Here is a 21,256-nt window from a genome sequence, read left to right as displayed (position 1 = left end):
TTGGCTGCACTTTCCTCACGCTGTCAGAGTGTGAGGAAAGGACTGCCGAGAACCGGCAGTTGTCAGAGCGGGGATCGGCACCGATCATCAGGGCACTGATGATCATTGCCCTGATTGGTGCCCAGCAGTGCCACCCACCAGTTCTGCCCAGCAGTGCTACCCACCTGTGCCCAGTCAGTGCCGCCAGTCAGTGCTGCCTATCAATGCCAGCTCATCAGTGCCACCTATCAGTGCTAACTATCAGTACCCATAATCAGTGCCACCTCATTAGTGCTGCCCATCAATGCTGCCTTTCAGTGCCCAGCAGTGCAGCTAGTCAGTGCTGCCTATCAATGCCAGCTCTTCAGTGCCGCCTATCCGTACCCATCATCAGTGCCACCTATCAGTGCCACCTCATTAGGGCTGCCCATGAAAGCTGCCTATCAGTGCTGTCCATCAATGTCGCCTTTCAGTGCCCATCAGTGCTGCCTATCAGTGCAGCCTCATCAACGCACATCAGTGAAGGAAAAAATTACCTGTTTGCAAAATTTTATAATAGAAACAAAGAAACTTTTTTTTTTTTTTAAGCAAAAAATAAAACACCCAGTGGGGAGTAAATACCACCAAAAGAAAGCTCTATTTGTGAGAAAAAATGATAAAAATTTCATATGAGTACAATATTGCATGACCGCGCAATTGTCATTCAAAGTGCGGCAGCGCTGAAAGCTGAAAATTGGCCTGGTAAGGAAGGGGGTATAAGTGCCCGGTAGGAGAATAGTTAATCAGCGTTTTTTGGTTGGAAAGAAACTCAGGACTAGTGGGTTTCTGGAGGAGTGTTTTAGCTGTGAAACCGTTCGAATGTGGAAATACGTGTTAAAACGCTGCATTTTGGGGCATTTAAAATGTTTGTTAAAAAAAAAATTTTTTTTTGTGTAAAAAGAAAAAAAAAAAAAAACTAAAAAAACCAAAGACACGGAAATACGCGGCTAAACACGCTAAAAAATGTGGAAAAACTCTAGATTTTAATGTGATTTTATACAGCTAATGCTACAGGTGTTCTTGAAATGACCAATGTGCATGAGGGCTTGTAGGTACCTTCTATTACACCGATGTACTATGTTATGGAGATGAGGAGATGCCTATACAGGCGTACCTCAGTTTACGAATTTAATTCGTTCTGCGGAACTTTTCGTATTGCGAAAAATTCATACACCGAAACGCTGTTTCCCATAGGAATGCATTGCAAACCAATTAATCCGTTCCGGAGGTCAGAAAAAAAGAAAGTCTTTTATCTCTTAAAAACGCTTTATAAAGTGCACTTTAAAGGCATAAATACAGTACAGGGACATGATAAAAAAAAAAAAATTGTTAATGCATTAAAAACCAATTAAATTCGTTCGTATTGCGAAAAAAATTCGTTAATGTATTGAAAATTAATTAATCCGTTCAGTAGGTCCGAAAAAAGTAAAAAAAAAAAAGTCTTTTATCTGTTCAAAACTCTTTATAAAGTGCACTTTAAAGGCATAAATACTGTACAGGGACATGATAAAAAAAAAATTTGTTAATGCATTGAAAACCAATTAAATTCGTTCGTTTTGTGAAAAAATTCGTAAATGCATTGAAAACCAATTCATTTGTTTGTATTGCGAAAAAAATCATAAATGCATTGAAAACCAATTAATCCGTTCCATAGGTCGGAAAAAAGTAAAAAAAAAAAAAGTCTTATCTGTTCAAAACTCTTTATAAAGTGCACTTTAAAGGCATAAATACTGTACAGGGACATGATAAAAAAAAAATTGTAAATGCGTTGAAAACCAATTAATTTGTTTGTATTGCGAAAAAATTCATAAATGCATTGAAAACCAATTAATCTGTTCCATAGGTCGGAAAAAAGTAAAAAAAAAAGTCTTATCTGTTCAAAACTCTTTATAAAGTGCACTTTAAAGGCATAAATACTGTACAGGGACATGATAAAAAAAAAATTGTAAATGCGTTGAAAACCAATTAATTTGTTTGTATTGCGAAAAAATTCATAAATGCATTGAAAACCAATTAATCTGTTCCATAGGTCGGAAAAAAGTAAAAAAAAAAGTCTTATCTGTTCAAAACTCTTTATAAAGTGCACTTTAAAGGCATAAATACTGTACAGGGACATGATAAAAAAAAATTCTTAAATGCATTGAAAACCAATTAATCCGTTCGTATTGCAAAAAAAATGTGTTAATGCATTGAAAACCAATTAATTCGTTCCGGAGGTCGGAAAAAAGTAAAAAAAAAAAGTCTTATCTGTTCAAAACTCTTTATAAAGTGCACTTTAAAGGCATAAATACTGTACAGGGACAAGATAAAAAAAAAATTCGTAAATGCACTGAAAACCAATTAATCCGTTCGTATTGCGAAAAAAATTAGTAAACCGAGCCATTATTTTCAATGGATTTTCATTCGTAAACCGAAAATTACATTAACCGCGGTGTTCGTGAACTGAGGTATGTGTGTATATCAATTCAAAACCATGTGTTTGTCCCATATTTAGAGTGCAGAGAGAAAACGATCATGAGGTTTTTTTTTATCCCTGCTTGTTAGCAAGGAGACAGAAGTGCGTTTACTGAAGGGGAATGTAGAATGTTTTTTGTAGGTGGGGGGGTCTATTGAAGCTGAAATTTCCACAACTGAATGCTTCAGAAGAAGGATCCATCTCCCCCGCTTAGCTGAGGCTGCAGAGAGTTTCAATCAAAGCAAGAGAGACTGAAAGAGAACGGCTTGTATTGTGCTCTTTCCTTAGAAAAGCCATAGTGCTCTGTGGATCCTTTGTCATGGGTGTACCTTTGTAATAAAAGTGATCTGAATTGTATAGTTCCATTGGTTAAGCTTGGCACAAAGCAAGTATGCATATTTCATACCTGATGTACTGCAGGGGGAATTGGTGCTACTACAGTGATCATGACAGGTCCTCTGTCAAGGTGACATCACCACCCCTCCTTTCTACCTCGACCAGTCAGGAAACACCTTGTATCCATTGCAAAAATACAAGGTGTTCTGTGAATGGTGGCAGCGCTGACCAAGCAACCCTCTCATGGTCAGTGTGCAGCGAGGCAGCCTCTCCACACAGGACCTGCAAGAGAGCGACTATCACTATATCACAATCCGCTTCAAAAACAGTCCTGGATTCTTTCTTGGATACACAGAATATAACTGGATATAACATTTATAGGTAACGTTGATCCAGGGAATATCCGATTGCCTCTCGGGGGATCAGGAAGGAATTGTTTCCCCTGCAGGAGCAAATTGGATCGTGCTTTGCTGGGTTTTTTTGACTTCCTCTGGATCAACTGTGGGTGTAGGATTATAACTTTTTTTTTTTTTCTTCAATGGTTGAACTGGATGGACTTTTGTCTTTTTCAGCCAGACTAACTATGTAACTGTAGTAGTGCCAACTACCACAGTGATTGTCTCCTTCACCCCTCAGGTGTGAGATATACGTACTTTGTGCCAAGCTGGAGAAATGTAGGTATGCAATTTAAGATCATACCTGGAGTTCACCTTTAAATATTGTAGTTTTTTTTTTTTTTTGGTTTGTTTTTTTTTCACAATATACAATCTTTATGGGCTTGTTCACACTTGACTAATTTCTAACTCTTGCCAAACGCACCTATAGCGTTAAACAGGCGTTTGGGAAGCGTTTTTAACCGCCTCCCACCCGCCATATAAAGAAATGACGGGCACAAGGCGGGGCACAAGGCGGTTCTCTTGTTCTCAGAGGACGTCATATGACGTGCGCAACGATCGGTGGTGCACTGTGTCCCTTGGACACAGCGGATCACCGATCAACGGAAAGAGCCGAAGACGGCGGCTCTGTCATGCGATCAGCTGTTTCCAATCACAGTTAATCGCATGTAAACAGGGAAATGCTGGTTATCAGCATTTCTCTCCTCACGAGTCGTCACGCTGACAGAGGAGAGGAGAGCCGGTAATCGGCATTCCTCAGAGGGGACATCTACACTGATCATCAGGGCACTGATGATCAGTGTAGCCCCATCAGTGCCACATCAATGCCACATATTAGTGCCCATCTGAGTTGACTTTCAGTGCAGGTCAGTGCCGCATATCAGTGCCAACTATCAGTGCCAGTCAGTGCTGCCTATCAGTGCCATATATGAGTGCTTCCTTTCAGTGCCCATCAGTGTCACCTACCAGTGCAGCCTCATTAGCGCACATCAGTGAAGGAGAAAAATCACTTATTTACAAAATATTATAACAGAGACTAAGAAAAAATGTTTTGTTTTTTTTTAATTTTCAGTTGTTTTTGGTTTGTTTAGCAAAAAATAAAAAAACCCTGAGGTGATTAAATACCACTAAAATAAAGCTCTATCTGTCTCAAAAGAATGATAAAAATTTCATATGGGTACAGTGTTGCATGACCGCGCAATTGTCATTCAAAGTGTGACAGTGCTGAAAGCTGAGAATTGGCCTGGGCAGGAAGGGGGTAGAAGTGCCCGGTAGGCGAGGGGTTAACACTCCTCAAACGCTCTCCAAACGCCCTATGCGCATTTTTTGAGGCGTTTGATAGGCGTTTGCCAAGCATTAAAACCGCACCACAAACGCCTATAATGAAGTTTAATGGTATTGACGCCTGCCAGGCATTTGAGGAGCGTCACCTTAGACTTGAATGGGAGGCTTGAACTCCTCCAGACTTGACATGAGGCGCCAGTTTTGCCGCAACGCTAACACTTCAGTGAGAACAGCACTGTGTGCTGCCATGTGTAGAATTTTCATAGGAGTTTGAGGACTATTAAAAACGCTTCCTAATTGCCTGTCTAATGCCTGCTAACAAAGCTAGTGTGAACTTAGCCTTAATGTCAGTTTAGGACATAACCTAAAAAAATAAAATTGACTCAAAAATCACCTTACACTGAAATCAGACCAGTAAAGATGATTAGCTGCAGTTGGCCTACTAGGGCAGAAGCCAGAATCCTGGGGGAAAGTTTGAAACCACGTGCTGTACATTGCCCGGGTCACTTTGTATTCTCTTCATCTGAATTTGGATCAAAGTCTAAATTAGAGTTCGTTAGAATTGGATGGTACTGAACGAACAAATATTGCATTTTTTTTGTCAATATCAATGTTGCAGAATTCTGAATGAACATAATGACTGTATAGTGGAGACTTAAGCAGGCCATAGACAGGTCGAAAAAAAAAAATGAAAAATCGATCGTTCAATAGGCCGATGTTACCACCAACGATAAAAAAATCGGCCGATTTTTCATCCCGTCTACGGCCGGCATTTAATTACTTCTGTCCCTTGCAGAGAGCTCTGCTATTATATTTGACATGAAAAAGTATTGTGGTTGCAACAATGTATCCATTTGGGATACAGATGGTTTTATTTGGATACAAATGGATACATTGTTGCAACTGCAAGACTTTTCATATAAAATATAATAGCGGACTGGAATTCTTCTTCTTCTTTCTTCTTCCTTCTCCTTCTTTCTTCTCCTTTCTTCTTCTTGTTTCTTCTTCCTTCTTGTTTCTTCTTCCTTCTTTCTTCTTCCTCCTTTCTTCTTCCTCCTTCTTTCTGCCTCCTTCTTTCTTCCTCCTTCTTCCTCTTCTTCTTTTTCTTTCTTCTTCTTTCTTCCTCTTCTTTCTTCTTCCTTCTTCTTCCTTCTTGTTCCTTCTTGTTCCTTCTTCCTTCTTGTTCCTTCTTCTTCCTTCTTCTTCCTTCTTCTTTCTTCTTCCTTCTTCCTTCTTCTTCTTCCTTCTTCCTACTTCTTCTTCCTACTTCTTCTTTCTTCTTCCTTCTTCTTCCTTCTTCTTCCTTCTTCTTCCTTCTTGTTGCTTCTTGTTGCTTCTTTCTTCTTCTACTTCTTCTTCTTCTTCCTTCTTCTTCCTTCTTCTTTCTTCTTCTTCTTCTTTCTTCTTCTTTCTTCTTTCTTCTTCTTCTTCCTTCTTCTTCTTTCTTCTTCTTTCTTCTTCTTCCTTCTTCTTCCTTCTTCCTCCTTCTTCCTTCTTCTTCCTTCTTCTTCCTTCTTGTTGCTTCTTGTTGCTTCTTTCTTCTTCTACTTCTTCTTCTTCTTCTTCTTTCTTCTTCTTTCTTCTTCTTCTTCCTTCTTGTTGCTTCTTGTTGCTTCTTTCTTCTTCTACTTCTTCTTCTGCTTTCTTCTTCTACTTCCTTCTTCTTCCTTCTTCTTTCTTCTTCTTCCTTCTTTCTTCTTCTTTCTTCTTCTACTTCTTCTTTCTTCTTCTACTTCTTCTTCTTCTTTCATCTTTCTTCTTCTTTCTTCTTACTCCTCCAGCCGATTTGCCCATCATTGCTGGCAAAATTGGCCGATTTTTTTCCAACTCTACCGATTAAAAAAAAAAAAAAAAAAAAAGTGGCAAAACCCCGAAAAACGGCCAACCAATTAACCCATTAATGGTGCGAAAATCGGCCGATTTTCGACCAGTCTATGGCCTGCATAAATGCTACTTATAAATGAAATTATTGGCTGATTGGTGCCGACACAAATGCTGTGCCTCTTGGTTTCACCCCTAGGTTATGGGCAGGAACTTTATACTTTTTATCATCCTTGGGCAAATGGATGAGATGCAGAGCAAAGGTGTCGTCTTCTTCATATTCTACCTGTGGAGCACCATTGAAGTCTTCAGGTAAGTCACTGGCTCTACATACAAACCTTACAAGGGTCCCTGCACCCCCTGAAGCTGATCTGGTCTAATGTACAGTGTTCACAATTTCCAGAGAGATCGTCTCTGCAGTGATCAGCGATCTTTTCCACGCTTTGACATTTCTCCGTGCCTAAAGGAGCTTGGATTGTATGCAGCCAGGGCTGCTTATAAGGGGTTCCACAAATCCTCCCGTATGGGGCCCAGGCCAGCACGGGGTTCCAGGCGGCTGGGTTAATTGGATGTGGGCAGGGAGGGTGATCAGCATGGTGGTGGTGGGGAGGGGGGGGTCAATTACTGGAACCGAACAAGAGATCCCTGTGCTCAAATCCCAACAGCTTATACGTGCATTTATCCATCAGGTGCTAAAGGGGTGTAACCACATATTAACACTAGAAATTCTGAAGGACCCTCTGCACACTGATATATACCCTGGCCAACTGCGTCAAAGTTATCCCTCTATGGCCAGTCCTACTCTGCATTTGCGTAGGCAGAGCAGAGTAGGACTGGCCATAGAGGGGTGACTTTGACGCAGTTGGCCAGCTTAAGCATGTATTGCAATATGTGTGAACTAAATATCCCTTTTTATTGCATAGTCTGCTTGAAAGGGTATATATCAGTGTGCAGAGGGTCCTCAGAATTTCTAGAATTACTGGAACTGATCCCCTGTATGGTTCTCCCTGCAGCAGCTGAAAGCCGGCTTCTTCTCCTCTCCCTCCCGATGGCTTTCAGCTGCTGCAGAGAAGAGCCATACAGGGGATCGGTTCCAGTAATTGACCCCCCTCACTGTGTACAATAGGTTTTTCCCCTGCTGCCCAGGCCCCCCTCTGCTGCCTCCCACCCCTGCAGTGCTGCCGGCTTCCCTCCTCCCCTTCCCACCAGCACACAATAGGATCCTTCAGGATGGAGAGTGGGGGAAGGGTCCAGTAAATATGTAACATTTACTAGCCCTTTCCTTTCTTGAATGAACAGAATGAGTGATCGGTACTGATCACTCCCTGTGTTCATAAATGAAGTATAGTAAACTGTGTTATTGTTTGGGGAGGGTCATCTTGGCTGTATGGGGCCCCGTGGTTTCTAACAGCAGTCTTGTATGCAGCACCTAAGGTGCATTGAAGCTCTGAGTTTTAATTCTTTCATTCACTTGGAAGATCGCAAATCTCCTTGGAGCACTTTGGAGCTGTTGGGAACTCTTAGGAGCTCTTGGGAACACTGAGCTTAGGTGGAATGAACCTTACAGGAAAGCAGGGGCGTCCCTAGGGTTGGTGTCAACCCCTCTGACGATCCTCGCAGGATGGATCTGATCTGCGGATTGAGCATAATGGATCAGAGTCCGATCCATTATGCTCACCAATCCGCAGATCCGATCCATCTTGCGGGGATCGTCGGCTTGCAACCTATACGGGGTTAACTGATCTTTCAACACTGGTCCGGTCTGCACATGCTCAAGAAGTGATGTCAGATGGAGGAGGTTCCTGCTATTGCAGCTGCATTTCCTGGTTACAGACAAGTCCCGGATCTTGCACAGCCTTACCTAGATCAGTTAACCCCGTATAGGTTGCAAGCCGACGATCCCCGCAAGATGGATCGGATCTGTGGATTGGGGAGCATAATGGATCGGACTCCGATCCATTATGCTCAATCCGCAGATCCGATCCATCCTGTGGGGATCGTTGGCTTGCTTTACAACTTACCTTTTTGTGGAGAAATCAGTTAACACCGTTTGGGTTGCAAGCCGATGGTCCCCGCAAGATGGATCGGATCTGCGGATTGGGGAGCATCATGGATCGGACTCCGATCCATTATGCTCAATCCGCAAATCTGGGGATCGTCGGCTTGCTTTAAAACTTTCCTTTTTGTGGAGCTCGTGGAGACGGTCTGGTGTCACCCGGTGCGGCCTGCACCCACCTAGGGATACCACTGCAGGAAAGGCTTTTAAATATGAATAGGTAAAGCTGATCCAGGGAATATCTGATTGCCTCTCGGGGGATCAGGAAGGAATTTTTTCCCCTGCAGGAGCAAATTGGATCGTGGTTTGCTGGGTTTTTTTTGCCTTCCTCTGGATCAACTGTGGGTGTAGGATAACTTTTTTTTTCTATGGTTAAACTGGATGGACTTGTCTTTTTTCAGCCAGACTAACTATGTAACTGTGTAGCACTTGTGAACTTTGCGAGGATGAAGTCCTTAAGGTCATACCCTCAAAAGCTCAGCTCCCCTCTCCCAGCATTGACTTGAAATCCTTTTTGTATCCATCTAATATTGTATGTAAATATGGAGCAGGAGCTTTGGGTGGTTATACATGGTGAGCTTAGCTGGTGCTAGAAGGTGCTTCTCCTTGGGAATTTGGGTATAAATTGCTCCACAGTGCCTTCAACTACAGAGGTCAGATAGGGCTTGTTTTAAAGCTCGTTTGCTTCTTGTTCTGAATGTGTAAATTCCCAAATATACATAACCTGGACATAGATTCATTCTCATTTATATGTTCCATGCTTTTTTCTTTTTTCACCAGGTACCCATTCTACATGCTTGCCTGCATAGATATGGAATGGAAACTTCTTACGTGGCTCAGATACACCATTTGGATACCACTGTACCCGCTTGGAGCCTTTTCAGAAGGTATGATTCAAGAGGCTTTAGAAGAAATTCTTTCATGGGGCCAAGCCTTTCATTCTTCCTTTAGTTCACGTAAATCCTCTGATTGACCCCATTGTTGGTCTTTATTTTTGCTTTTACTGGGGTCAGTTGTTGATATGGAAAGGAATTTGTTTCCAAATAAGACCCTTAGGCTACATTCACACCAGAACATTAAGGCCCATGCAGATTGTAGCCGCTGGGACCCTTAGCGGCTAGGTGTGGCCTCTGGCCCCTTTCCCTATATTGAAGGGTCACCTGTGGTCGCAGCTTTTCTCGACTTTCTGCACAGCCAGCGATTAACAATCACCGCAGAGAGCCGCAAATAGTTATAATGAACAGGGCTGGCGGACGCACCTAGCCGCTCGCAATGGCCCTAATTGCTGGTGTGAATGTAGCCGTAGAAGAACCCTTTCTCCCCCGACATGCACATTTGCAGTATAGTACGTATTCCCAGGATCCACATAGTGACCCATAAAGCGCAAACTGAGCTGCACAAGCACTTCTCTGTTGATGTTCTGGCACAGATCCTGTTAGCTGGGATGACTGTGCTCCTCTTCATGCGTGAGAGTGATGTCATCTCGCTCCATCCAGTGAAAACAGCCGCAGCTTGACCTCCAAAAAAACTGGATAGAAGATGCTGGTGAGGAACCTTGGACTGTCTGAAGGAAAGGGAAGTATCGGGGGCTTTCGTTCCTCTGTAAAGCTAAACTCTGGCTGTTGATTTTATTGCATAGCTATATTGGTTCATCTTGGAGGCATATAAGTACAGGCGTACCTCAGTTTGTGAATGCGTTCTCCGGGACAGGGGCGGACTGACAACTCATGGGGCCCTCAGGCAATAGGGGATCATGGGGCCCCTGTGTCCTTGCCCAAACTCAAAAAAGCCTATGAAAAAGGTACCAGGGGCAACTCATGGGGCCCCCTACTGACCCCGGGCCCTCGGGCAGTGCCCAAGTTTCCAAATGGTCAGTCCACCCCTGCTCCGGGACGTTTCGTATTGCGTAAAATTTGTAAACCATAACGCGGTTTCCCATAGGAATGCATTGAAAACCAATTTAATCCTTTCCAGAGGTCAGAAAATTCCACAGCAGTCCCACATGTATGGAACATGCAGAACTTACCCTGGTCCAAGCTGGGTCAGTGGATTGCTTCAAAAAAGTCCTGGATTCTTTCTTGGATACACAGAATATAATTGGATATAACATTTATAGGTGACGTTGATCCAGGGAATATCCGATTGCCTCTCGGGGGATCAGGAAGGAATTTTTTCCCTGCAGGAGCAAATTGGATCGTGCTTTGCTGGGTTTTTTTCCTTCCTCTGGATCAACTGTGGGTGTAGGATTATAACTTGTTTTTTTTTCTATGGTTGAACTGGATGGACTTTGTCTTTTTTAAGCCAGACTAACTATGTAACTATGTGACTAAACACTAAAATCCATACCTGGCTTCAGCTTTAACTGATATTTCCCCTGAAACTGACAACGTGTGGATCTCTCATTCCACAATTGGAGCTGGAAATTCGTTTTTTGATCTTTGTGCCCTTTATTATTACCTGGAAAGTTTATTGCAATTCATATATATATATATATATATATATATAGCCTGTGATGGATGGGCGTGATGTCACCACTAACTCTCCCGCCCTGCGCGTTTCGTCACAAAGGACATCTTCAAGGGCATAGAGATGCCCCTTGAAGACTCCCATTCTGATGAAATGCATAGGGCAGAGTTATCAGTGAAGTCATGACTCCCGCCCGTCACGTGCGCCATGGCCATCTTTACTTGCTTTCGGATTGAATATGTGAGTACCTTTTTCGGTATTATACCATGACTCTTCCCCTCTTATTTTTGATTGGATCCAATTAATTTTTTTTCACTGAGTTTTGTCATTTGAAATTTTGTAGTTTATTTGTAGCGGTCAAAAAAGATTACTAGATATTTTGTCAATAAGAGACAAAGCTTTCATTTACACCTCTAATTTCTCTCCTCATAGCTGCCGGCGTCGTCCTGTCGATGCCCATCTTCAATGAGACCGGCAAATACAGTTTACACCTTCCATCACCCCTGAATGTGACCATCAGCTTCTCAGTCTTTCTTTCTATGTATCTGGTACTCCTATTTTTGGGTAAGTTGGTTTTTTTTTTTTTTTTATACTTGTATGTACAATGTACATAATGGCACTAGGCTGATGTTAACCACTTGATGTCTGGGGTAGTTTTTTTAATTTTTCACACGTTACTATCAGCATTTTTGCGGGGAAAAAAAACTTGGAATCCACAAACATTAAATATGTTAGAAAGAAGAGGCCCTGCAGAATAAAATGGTAGCTGTTGCAACTAATTATTTCACACTATATTTCTGCAGCTGTTTATGAAATGCAAATTTCCTGGAAAAAATACCCTAAAAGAAATGTTTAGCACACAAACACAATACAATATTTTTTTTACCAATTTTTGGTAACCTATAAAAGATGGGGTTGTGGCGAGTAAATAAATACCAAACATGTCAAAACTGAAAATGACGTGCAGCTGAGAAATGGCGACACTGTAAAAGCCTTCACAGGTTGTTGATTCAGAGATAATTGTGAATGACGGCCCCAGAATTACTGCTCTCACGTGGACGTTCGCATTTATGTGTATGTGTGTGCGGGGGTGCTTTTAAAGCGGATCTTCACCCTCGGAGTATAGTTCCTTCCTCTCCACCCCTCTTCTACATGAAGAGCAAATTTTTTTTTTTGCTTTATTTCAGGTACCGTATTTGCCGGCGTATAAGACGACTGGGCGTATAAGACGACCCCCAACATTTCCACTCAAAATATAGAGTTTGTTATATACTCGACGTATAAGACTACCCCCTCTTTCTTTTTGCTGGTGCCATGATAGGGTTGATAGGGGTTTGACTGCTGGACATTTTCTATGCTGTATTGTACTGTACAATGGTCCAGTACTGTGGTTGGCTGTTGGCTGTATACAAAGCCTGATTGGATTGGTCCCTGCTCCCTGTCTGCCCTCCCTGTCTCCCTGTCACTACCATGTCCCTGCATCTCCCTATAATTGGCACTAGTGCGCAAGTCCGCATGTGCGAGCCCTGCGTAGACAAGGGGCGGGCCGGAGTGCCGCTGCTTCCCGCCGAGCAGAACGGGCTGGTCACGCTGAAAAGGCTGCCACCCCTGTATCGCTGCTGATGCTCGCCGCAGCCACGCTGGTGACCCGCCGCGGCCTCACTGGATACCGTGCGATACTTTATGGTATGTAGAATGAGGTGGGCGGGCACCGCGCAAGTATCGGAAGGCCACTATGGCAGCTATGTCTATTGCAACTGAAGTGCACCCGGCGTATAAGACGACCCCCCCACTTGGAGGCATGTTTTTCAGGGCAAAAAAGTCATCTTATACGCCGGCAAATACGGTACTTATATAGCGCCGTCAATGTACGCAGCACTTTACATATATATTGTACATTCACATCAGTCCCTAACCCTCAAGGGGTGTACAATCTAAGGTCCCTAACTCACATTCATACATACACATACTAGGGACAATTTAGACCGGAGCCAATTCACCTACCAGCATGTCTTTAAAGTGTGGGAGGAAACCGGAGTACCCGGAGGAAACCCACGCAGGCACAGGGAGAGCATGCAAACTCCAGGCGGGTGGTGCTGTGGTTGGGATTCGAACCCATGACCCTAGTACTGCCAGGCTTATGTACTTTGTTTTATTTTTAAAGTTCTAACCCGTTCCCACCCTCCCCCTCCCCTCCCCCCATTGCACTTCACTCTCCTAGGCGAATGACCTGCATTAAGCCTGCTGTGGCTCTTGGGGATATGCACATCACACAGTCACACATCATAGGAGGCACACACTTTCATCGATAGAGGAAGGGGTGGACCTAGCGGCACATTGTGAGGCTCGGCAGCGGAACCTAATGACGTCACATAAGAAGATGCACGGGACCGAGAAGGGGCAGAATTCTGAGAGGATTCTGTAGGACATCGCTGGATCCACTGGGCAGGTTGTTTGAAATGTTCAAATTTTCAGGTTTAAAAAAAAAAAAAAAAAAAAAACTGTCACAGCCGGGTGCCCACACTGGAGATACTGGTGCCAGACGGCTGGTGAAACGGGCTGTGGGGAAGACGCCGCGGGATCGTAGGACAGGTGAGACAGGAGACATTGGGGGTGGTGCACATTCTGGGGATCCAAGGAAGCAATATGGCAGCTGAATAGCCACCCGATCACTTGCATCCGAGAGCCAACAGTCGGCTTGTAACATTTCCACGCATTACCCGCTGCTGCCGACATGAGCCTTACCTCTGCGGCAGTGAAAGGGTTAATAGTTTGTACATCGTATGCCTGAAATTCCGTTCTCCTAAAAGCGTTTTCTCCTTTTTCTCTCCTGACAGGACTCGCCATCAATTTCCGTCACTTATACAAGCAAAGGCGCAGGCGTCTGGGGAGTCGGAGAAGGAAGACCGCATAATGTTTTCCATCTTTTTGTTTGTTTTATATAGCGGGTGGGAGAAGATTTTCGTTTCATTCCCCAATCTTTCTGCTTCTACTCCTTAGTACATTGTTCAGTCTCCTTACTTTCTGGGACCACAAAGGTCAAAGGGCATTCCTACTGAAAGCTGAACAGTCGAAAGGGATTGGTCAAGTGTAATAAACAATTGTCACTCATCTGTGAGCCACTTATTGACCTCCAAATTAAAAAAATAAATAAATAAATCATTTGTGCCCTTCCACAGTCTGTTGTCCTGCACCATGGTTTGCCCAAAAATGCAGATTACCTCTGCAACCTATGGAGTGTAATATATAATGATTATTTCCTGATACTAGCATGTGATTTGTGCGCAGGGGGGCAAGAATGACGCGAGAGGCCAGGACTAAATAATAGGAGAGGAAGGGGGCATTTGGAGGAATCAGAATCGCCATTTTTAGGCCTCGTTCACACCATATTTATTTCAGGTACTTATATAGCGCCGTCAATTTACGCAGCGCTTTACATACAATATATATATATATATATCATTCACATCAGTCCCTAACCCTCAAGGGGCGTACAATCTAAGGTCCCTAACTCACATTCATACATACACATGGATACAATTCACCTACCAGCATGTCTTTGGAGTGTGGGAGGAAACCGGAACACCCGGAGGAAACCCACGCAAGCACAGGGAGAACATGCAAACTCCATGCAGGAGGCGCCATGGTCAGGAATCGAACCCATTACCCATTTACTGCAAGGCAGACGTGCTAACCACTAAGACACTGTGCCACTATGTGCGCAGATTCATCAGTTTTCATGCGCGCAGCAATGAGTTTTATACACGTTGTAGATTCCTGTGCAGAAAAAAAATCTGCACGTGATACCACTGTTGTGGAGTGAACAGGACACATAGAGAACACAGTTGCATAGTTAGTCTGGCTGAAAAAAAGACAAAAGTCCATCCAGTTCAACCATTAAAAAAAAAAATAAAATCTCACAATAATGCCCTCCTGTATTCTCATAAGCAGCCCATTCTCACAAGGTGTCAGCTGCTGCCAGAAGGACTTTGACAAGCTCAGTGTACCTGCTTTAAATAGGATGAATTACTGCACAGTATCTGCAGCTATAGAGGTCAGTGAGGACCGTTTTTTAAAGTGTTACATAGTTAGTCTGGCTGAAAAAAAGACAAAAGTCCATCCAGTTCAACCATTGAAAAAAAAAAGTAATAATCCTACATCCACAGTTGATCCAGAGGAAGGCAAAAAAAACCCAGCAAAGCACGATCCAATTTGTTTCTGCTGGGAAGAAAATTCCTTCCTGATCCCCCGAGAGACAATCGGATATTCCCTGGATCAACTTTACCTATAAATGTTAGAACAATAGATTTCATTATGCCCTATCAGAACGTGTGCAGAAAAACGGACGTCTCTGCACCATGGTGTGAGCCCTGCAGAGACACTTTTGCCCCCTTTACGCCAGGTTCACACCTAAGCGGTTTCCGCAGCATTTTGCAGAAACGCACAGCAGTCCATTTAACATGATTTCCTATGGGACACGTTCACATCTCTGCGTTTTCACCCAGTGTGTTTTTTTGCAAAGGGTCAGGGACTTTTTTTTTTAATGGAAAAAGTTGCATTTTTGTTCCTATAAACATTAATGGAAAAGCTGCAGAAGGGCATTTAGTGCGTTTTTGATGCTTTTTGCGTTTTTGAATCTGCCCAGAAACTTGAAATTAAAAAAAAAAAAAAAAAAAAATGAAAACCGCACTACAGAAACAGAGCAAAAGCAAACTGCATAGGTGTGAACCTGACCTTAGGCTGGATTTGCACTTTTGTGATCCTTTGCGGTGTCTTAACTGATGCACTTTAACCCCTTCTCCTCTTTCGATTGGGACCTTTCCCGATCATGTGACACGTCATCATGGTGGTCACGTGATCTCTAAAACCCATCCCGGCTTCTGAAACTCTTAAAGGGCCGGGAGGCGGGATGGGTTTTAGGGATCATGTGACCTCCGTGACGACGTGTGACATGATCGTGAAAGGTCCCGATCGAAAGAGGAGATTGGGACCTTTCCGTGAGTACCGGACATGTGTGCTGGGAACGCGCAGGGCGCGCGCTCTCGGCACATATGTTTTTTCTTACCTGAACGCAAATGTGCGGCCGCTCGGCGTCTAGGCCCAGACGCCGGGAGGCCACACATTTGTGTGCTGCCGACGTGAAGAGGTTAATGTGCATTGCATTGTGACAGTCCATTTATTACTCTTCATCCGTGCGCCACAACATTTCTTACATACGTTTTTGTGTGCTGAAATTAGTTGTGCTTTTTCCCCCTCTACTGTTCTGTGCGTTAAGCTGCCATTTAGGCCTCATTCACACGGTCACAGAGAGCGGTACACTGCCAAGAATCGGTGTATTTGTGCAGCTGGGATTCTCAGGTGGTAAGAAAACGCTGCACATGTTCGGCCTCAGCCGCATACTCTGAGTTTTGGGTGAAATGCGTCAGTTGGTTGTCTTAGACCAGGGGTGGGCAACTGTGGCCCTCCAGCTGTTGTAGAACTACAAGTCCCATGAGGCATTGCAAAACTGATAGTTACAAGTATGACTCGCAGAGGCATGATGGGACTTGTAGTTCACCAACAGCTGCCCACCCCTGTCTTAGACCATCCTAAGCTACCCCATGCCAGTGCTTTTAGCCCCACCCTCTGGGCTTCGTCGAAGAGGTAGTCTATGATTAAAGTGATATTATAGGCAATTTAAAGAAGAAAAAAAAACCCAAACAAACCTGTCATACCTATCCCCATCCTCCTCTTCTTGGGTCCCCCTCCCTCTGCCAAGTGCCCCCCACAGCAAACTGCTTGAGCCTGAGTAGGCTCACTCCTAGGCCGCTGCTTTCTGTGTCCATTCACACACACACAGCCATGTCTCGGCCATACCCACCCCCCTTCATTGGCTCACTGGCTGTGATTGACAGCAATGAAAGTCAATGGCTCCTGCTGCTGTCTCCGCCAACGAGGAGGGAGAGTCCCTGGAGAGCCGAGGCTCTCATGCACATCGCTGGATTGAAAAGGGGCTCAGGTAAGTATTTGGTGGGGGTTGAGCCTTTAGAACCACTTGAAGATCAACTCTGAACATGCAGAGGTATGCCAGTACTCAAAGCGGGCACTGGCTGTGCTGGGAGGCCGTCATGTATGTAACCTCACACAGAAATGTATCCCCGGCCTCATTTAGATGTCATCTGGGAAATTCCCGGCCGCAAGCTAAATGTAAACAAAAGGGCTGCGGATGCAGGGGACGTCGTTACCAAAATACGGGCAAGCCCCACCATATTTGGGAAAGTACATGGTCCTTGTTATTAGGGAGCCTGATGAGAGACGAGTTCCCCATCTGGTCCACTCCCGGGTGGAGGGACGTGCCAGACGTATCAGAGGCTGTGACCTCGGTAGAGGCTGTTCTTACATCCGGCCATTTGATGAGCCGGACGTGTGTGGCGTCTTCTTAGTGCATGGTTGGAGTGTTCTCTAGATCGCCTTTTGGATGGCCGGCACCCCTTTTGTGGATCACCGAAATGGCAATAACAAGCGCCTCAAGAGGTTGGCATTCACCCGCGTTTGCCCTCAGCTGTGGCCAGCAGCCTGTCCAGGGGACACTCGTCTGTCCCTAATCACCACTCCAAAGACAAGCTGGGAGGTGAATTGGCCCTAGTTCAGTAATACCTCGGGTTACGAATTTAATTCGTTCTGCAGGACTTTTTGTATAGCGAACAATTCGTACACCGAAACGCCGTTTCCCATAGGAATGCATTGAAAACCAATTAATCCGTTCCAGAGGTCAGAAAAAAAAGCTACTAAAATACTGCATGAGTTATTTTATTAAGTAATGCGGTATTTTAGTAGTGACAACCATGTTAATGTTTCAGCTGTCAGCGGGGTTCCCCACTGACAGCTAAATGTAAATGAATTGCCGGCAATTATAATAATTAAAAAAATGGTGTGAGGTCCCTCCTCCCATCTATACCAAGCCCTTCGGGTCTGGTGTGGATTTTGAGGGGAACTCTCATGCCAAAACTAAAAAAAAAATGGTGGCGGTCCCCCCCAAAATCCATACCAGACCCGAAGGGCTTGGTATAGATGGGAGGGGGGAACCCAGGCCTTTTTTTAATTTATTATGGTGCTGATTTTTAAATTTACCGCTTTTTTTTGTCACTATAGCTCAGAGAATTAGCTGTCACTTTCCCCCTAACTAAAAGAAAATCATTTTATTTATTTCAGGTACTTATATATCGCCGTCAATTTACGCCGCGCTTTACATATATATTGTACATTCACATCAGTCCCTAACCCTCAAGGGGCGTACAATCTAAGGTCCCTAACTCACATTCATACATACACATACTAGGGACAATTTAGACAGGAGCCAATTCACCTACCAGCATGTCTTTGGCGTGTGGTAGGAAACCGGAGTACCCGGAGGAAACCCACGCAGGCACAGGGAGAACATGCAAACTCCAGGCAGGTGGTGCCATGGTCACGATTTGAACCAGCGACCCTAAGGGGGGACTCTAATGTAAGGGGATGCTGATGGGAACCCTGATGTAAGGGGGGTCTCTCATGGGGACCCTGATGTAAGGTAAGTCTCTGATGAGGACCCTGATGTAAGGAGGAACTCTGATGGGGACCCCGATGTAAGGGAGGACTCTGATGTAAGGGGATGCTGATGGGAACCCTGATGTAAGGGGGGACTCTGATGGGGACCCTGATGTAAGGGGGGTCTCTCATGGGGACCCTGATGTAAGGTAAGTCTCTGATGAGGACCCTGATGTAAGGGGGAACTCTGATGGGGACCCCGATGTAAGGGAGGACTCTGATGGAAGGGGATGCTGATGGGAACCCTGATGTAAGGGGGGACTCTGATGGGGACCCCGATGTAATGGGGGGACCCTGGTTTAAGGGGGGACTCTGATGTAAGCGTAGACTCCAAAAGAGGACGCTTATGTAGGAAGGACTCTGAGGAAAGGAGAACACAATTATTATATTTGGTTTTCCGCTATAAATTTATATATTTATTTCAGGTACTTATATAGCGTCGTCAGTGTACTCAGCACTTTACATATATATTGTACATACACATCAGTCCCTAACCCTCAAGGGGTGTACAATCTAAGGTCCCTAACTCACATTCATACATACACATACTAGGGACAATTTATACAGGATCCAATTAACCTACCAGCATGTCTTTGGAGTGTGGGAGGAAACTGGAGTACCCGGAGGAAACCCAAGCAGGCACAGGGAGAACATGCAAACTCCAGGCAGGAAATGCTGTGGCTGGGATTTGAACCAACGACCCGAGTACTGCCAGGCGGAAGCGCTAACCATTTAGCCACTGTGCTGCCCTTATTTTATATCCCAGAGTTAAGAGAAACAATGTTTCCTTTAGTTTCTTAAAAGAAACAAAGTTTCTGTTAACTCCGGGACAGTGACAGCTAATTCTGTGTGCTATTTGTAAACTGAGGCATTATTTTCAATGGATTTTCATTCGTAAACCGACAATTACATTAAATGAGGCATTCGTAAACTGAGGTATTACTGTATGTATGTATGAATGTGCGTTAGGGACCTTAGATTGTACGCCCCTTGAGGGTTAGGGATGTGTGTGCAGCACTGCGTTAATTGACGGCGCTATATAGGTGGCTGTAGTAAATTTAAAAAAATAGATACAAAAAATCACCTGTAACTACATAGTTAGTCTGGCTGAAAAAAGACAAAAGTCCATCCAGTTCAACCATAGAAAGAAAAAGTTATAATCCTACACCCACAGCTGATCCAGAGGAAGGCAAAAAAAAACCAGCAAAGCACAATCCAATTTGCTCCTGCTGGGGAAAAAATTATATTTTTGATTCCCCGAGAGGCAATCTGATATTCCCTCGATCAACTTGACCTATAAATGTTATATCCATTTATATTCTTTCCTCATAGCTGATCTCCTCCATGCCTCTTATCAGTTTAGTTGCCCTTCTCTGAACTTTCTCCAGTTCCCCAATGTTCTTTTTGTGAATTGGTGCCCAAAACTGAACTGCATATTCCAGATGAGGTCTTACTAATCATTTGTACCGGGGGGGGGGGGGGGGGGAATGATATCTCTCTCTCTGGAGTCTATACCTCTCCTAATACAAGAGAGGATTTTGCTCGCTTTAGATCCCGCAGCTTGGCATTGCTGCCATTATTAAGCTTGTGATCTACCAGAACTTCTAGATCCTTCTCCACCATTGACCCCCCCAGATCATTCTCCATTGATTCCCCCAGTTGTACCCCCCCCCCCCAATATGTATGAGGCATGCCTATTCTTAGCCCCCCAGTGCAGAACCTTACATTTATCAACATTAAACCTCATTGGCCCCATAGTCCCCCAATTACACAGAGCATTGAGGTCGGCTTGTAAATTGGAGACATCCTGTAAGGACGTTATTCCCCGGCACAGTTTGGTGTCATCTGCAAAGACTGAAATGGGATTTATAATCTCAGACCCGATATCGTTTATAAATATATTAAAAAGTAAGAGTCCCAACACTGAACCTTGGGGTACCCCACTGACACCCCTAGACCATTCAGAGTATGAATCATTAACCACTACTCTCTGAATACGAACTTTTAGTCAGTTTTCTATTCATTTACATACAGATTTTTCCAGCCTGTAGACTTTACCTTACACATTAGCTGTGTGTGGGGAACTGTGCCAAACGCTTTTACAAAATCCAAATATACCACGTCCACCGCCACCCCTCTGTCCAAGTATACCACGTCCACCGCCACCCCTCTGTCCAAATATACCACGTCCACCACCACCCCTCTTTCCAAGTACTCCACTGCCACCCCTCTGTTCAAGTATATCGCGTCCACCGCCACCCCTCTGTCCAAGTATACCACGTGCACCGCCACCCCTCTGTCCAAGTATACCACATGCACCGCCACCCCTCTGTCCCAGTATACCAGGTCCACCGCCACCCCTCTGCCCAAGTATACCACGTGCACCGCCACCCCTCTGTCCACGTATACCACGTCCACCGCCACCCCTCTGTCCAAATATACCACATCCACCGCCACCCCTCTGTCCAAGTACACCACGTCCACCACCACCCCTCTTTCCAAGTACTCCACTGCCACCCCTCTGTCCCAGTATACCAGGTCCACCGCCACCCCTCTGCCCAAGTATACCACGTGCACCGCCACCCCTCTGTCCACGTATACCGCATCCACCGCCACCCCTCTGTCCCAGTATACCACGTGCACCGCCACCCCTCTGTCCCAGTATACCACGTGCACCGCCACCCCTCTGTCCCAGTATACCACGTCCACCGCCACCCCCCTGTCCAAGTATACCAGGTCCACCGCCACCCCTCTGTCCAAGTATACCACGTTTACCACCACCCCCCTGTCCAAGTATACCGCGTCCACCGCCACCCCTCTGTCCAAGTATACCACGTCCACCGCCACCCCTCTGTACTC

The 21,256-nt window shown here is 44.6% G+C and overlaps 1 protein-coding gene across 1 annotated transcript in view; it reads left to right on the top strand.

Annotated features, from left to right (window-relative positions):
• HACD3 (3-hydroxyacyl-CoA dehydratase 3) overlaps positions 1–14,009 on the top strand; it is a 45,591-nt gene extending 31,582 nt beyond the window's left edge. The window contains exons 8-11 of the mRNA XM_089666470.1: positions 6,509–6,621; positions 9,146–9,252; positions 11,264–11,395; positions 13,669–14,009. Coding sequence (XP_089522596.1) covers positions 6,509–6,621; positions 9,146–9,252; positions 11,264–11,395; positions 13,669–13,745 — 429 coding nt within the window. The 3' untranslated portion in view covers positions 13,746–14,009. The remainder of the gene's footprint in view (positions 1–6,508; positions 6,622–9,145; positions 9,253–11,263; positions 11,396–13,668) is intronic.
• Positions 14,010–21,256: the final 7,247 nt, after the last annotated feature.

This window comes from Staurois parvus, unplaced genomic scaffold, assembly GCF_062004578.1.
Source record: "Staurois parvus isolate SC_StPar_1 unplaced genomic scaffold, SC_StPar_1.0 ptg002726l, whole genome shotgun sequence".
In the NCBI taxonomy this organism is placed as follows: domain Eukaryota; kingdom Metazoa; phylum Chordata; class Amphibia; order Anura; family Ranidae; genus Staurois; species Staurois parvus.
Note: the sequence above shows the minus strand (reverse complement) of the source record. Positions and strands in the feature narration are given on the sequence as shown.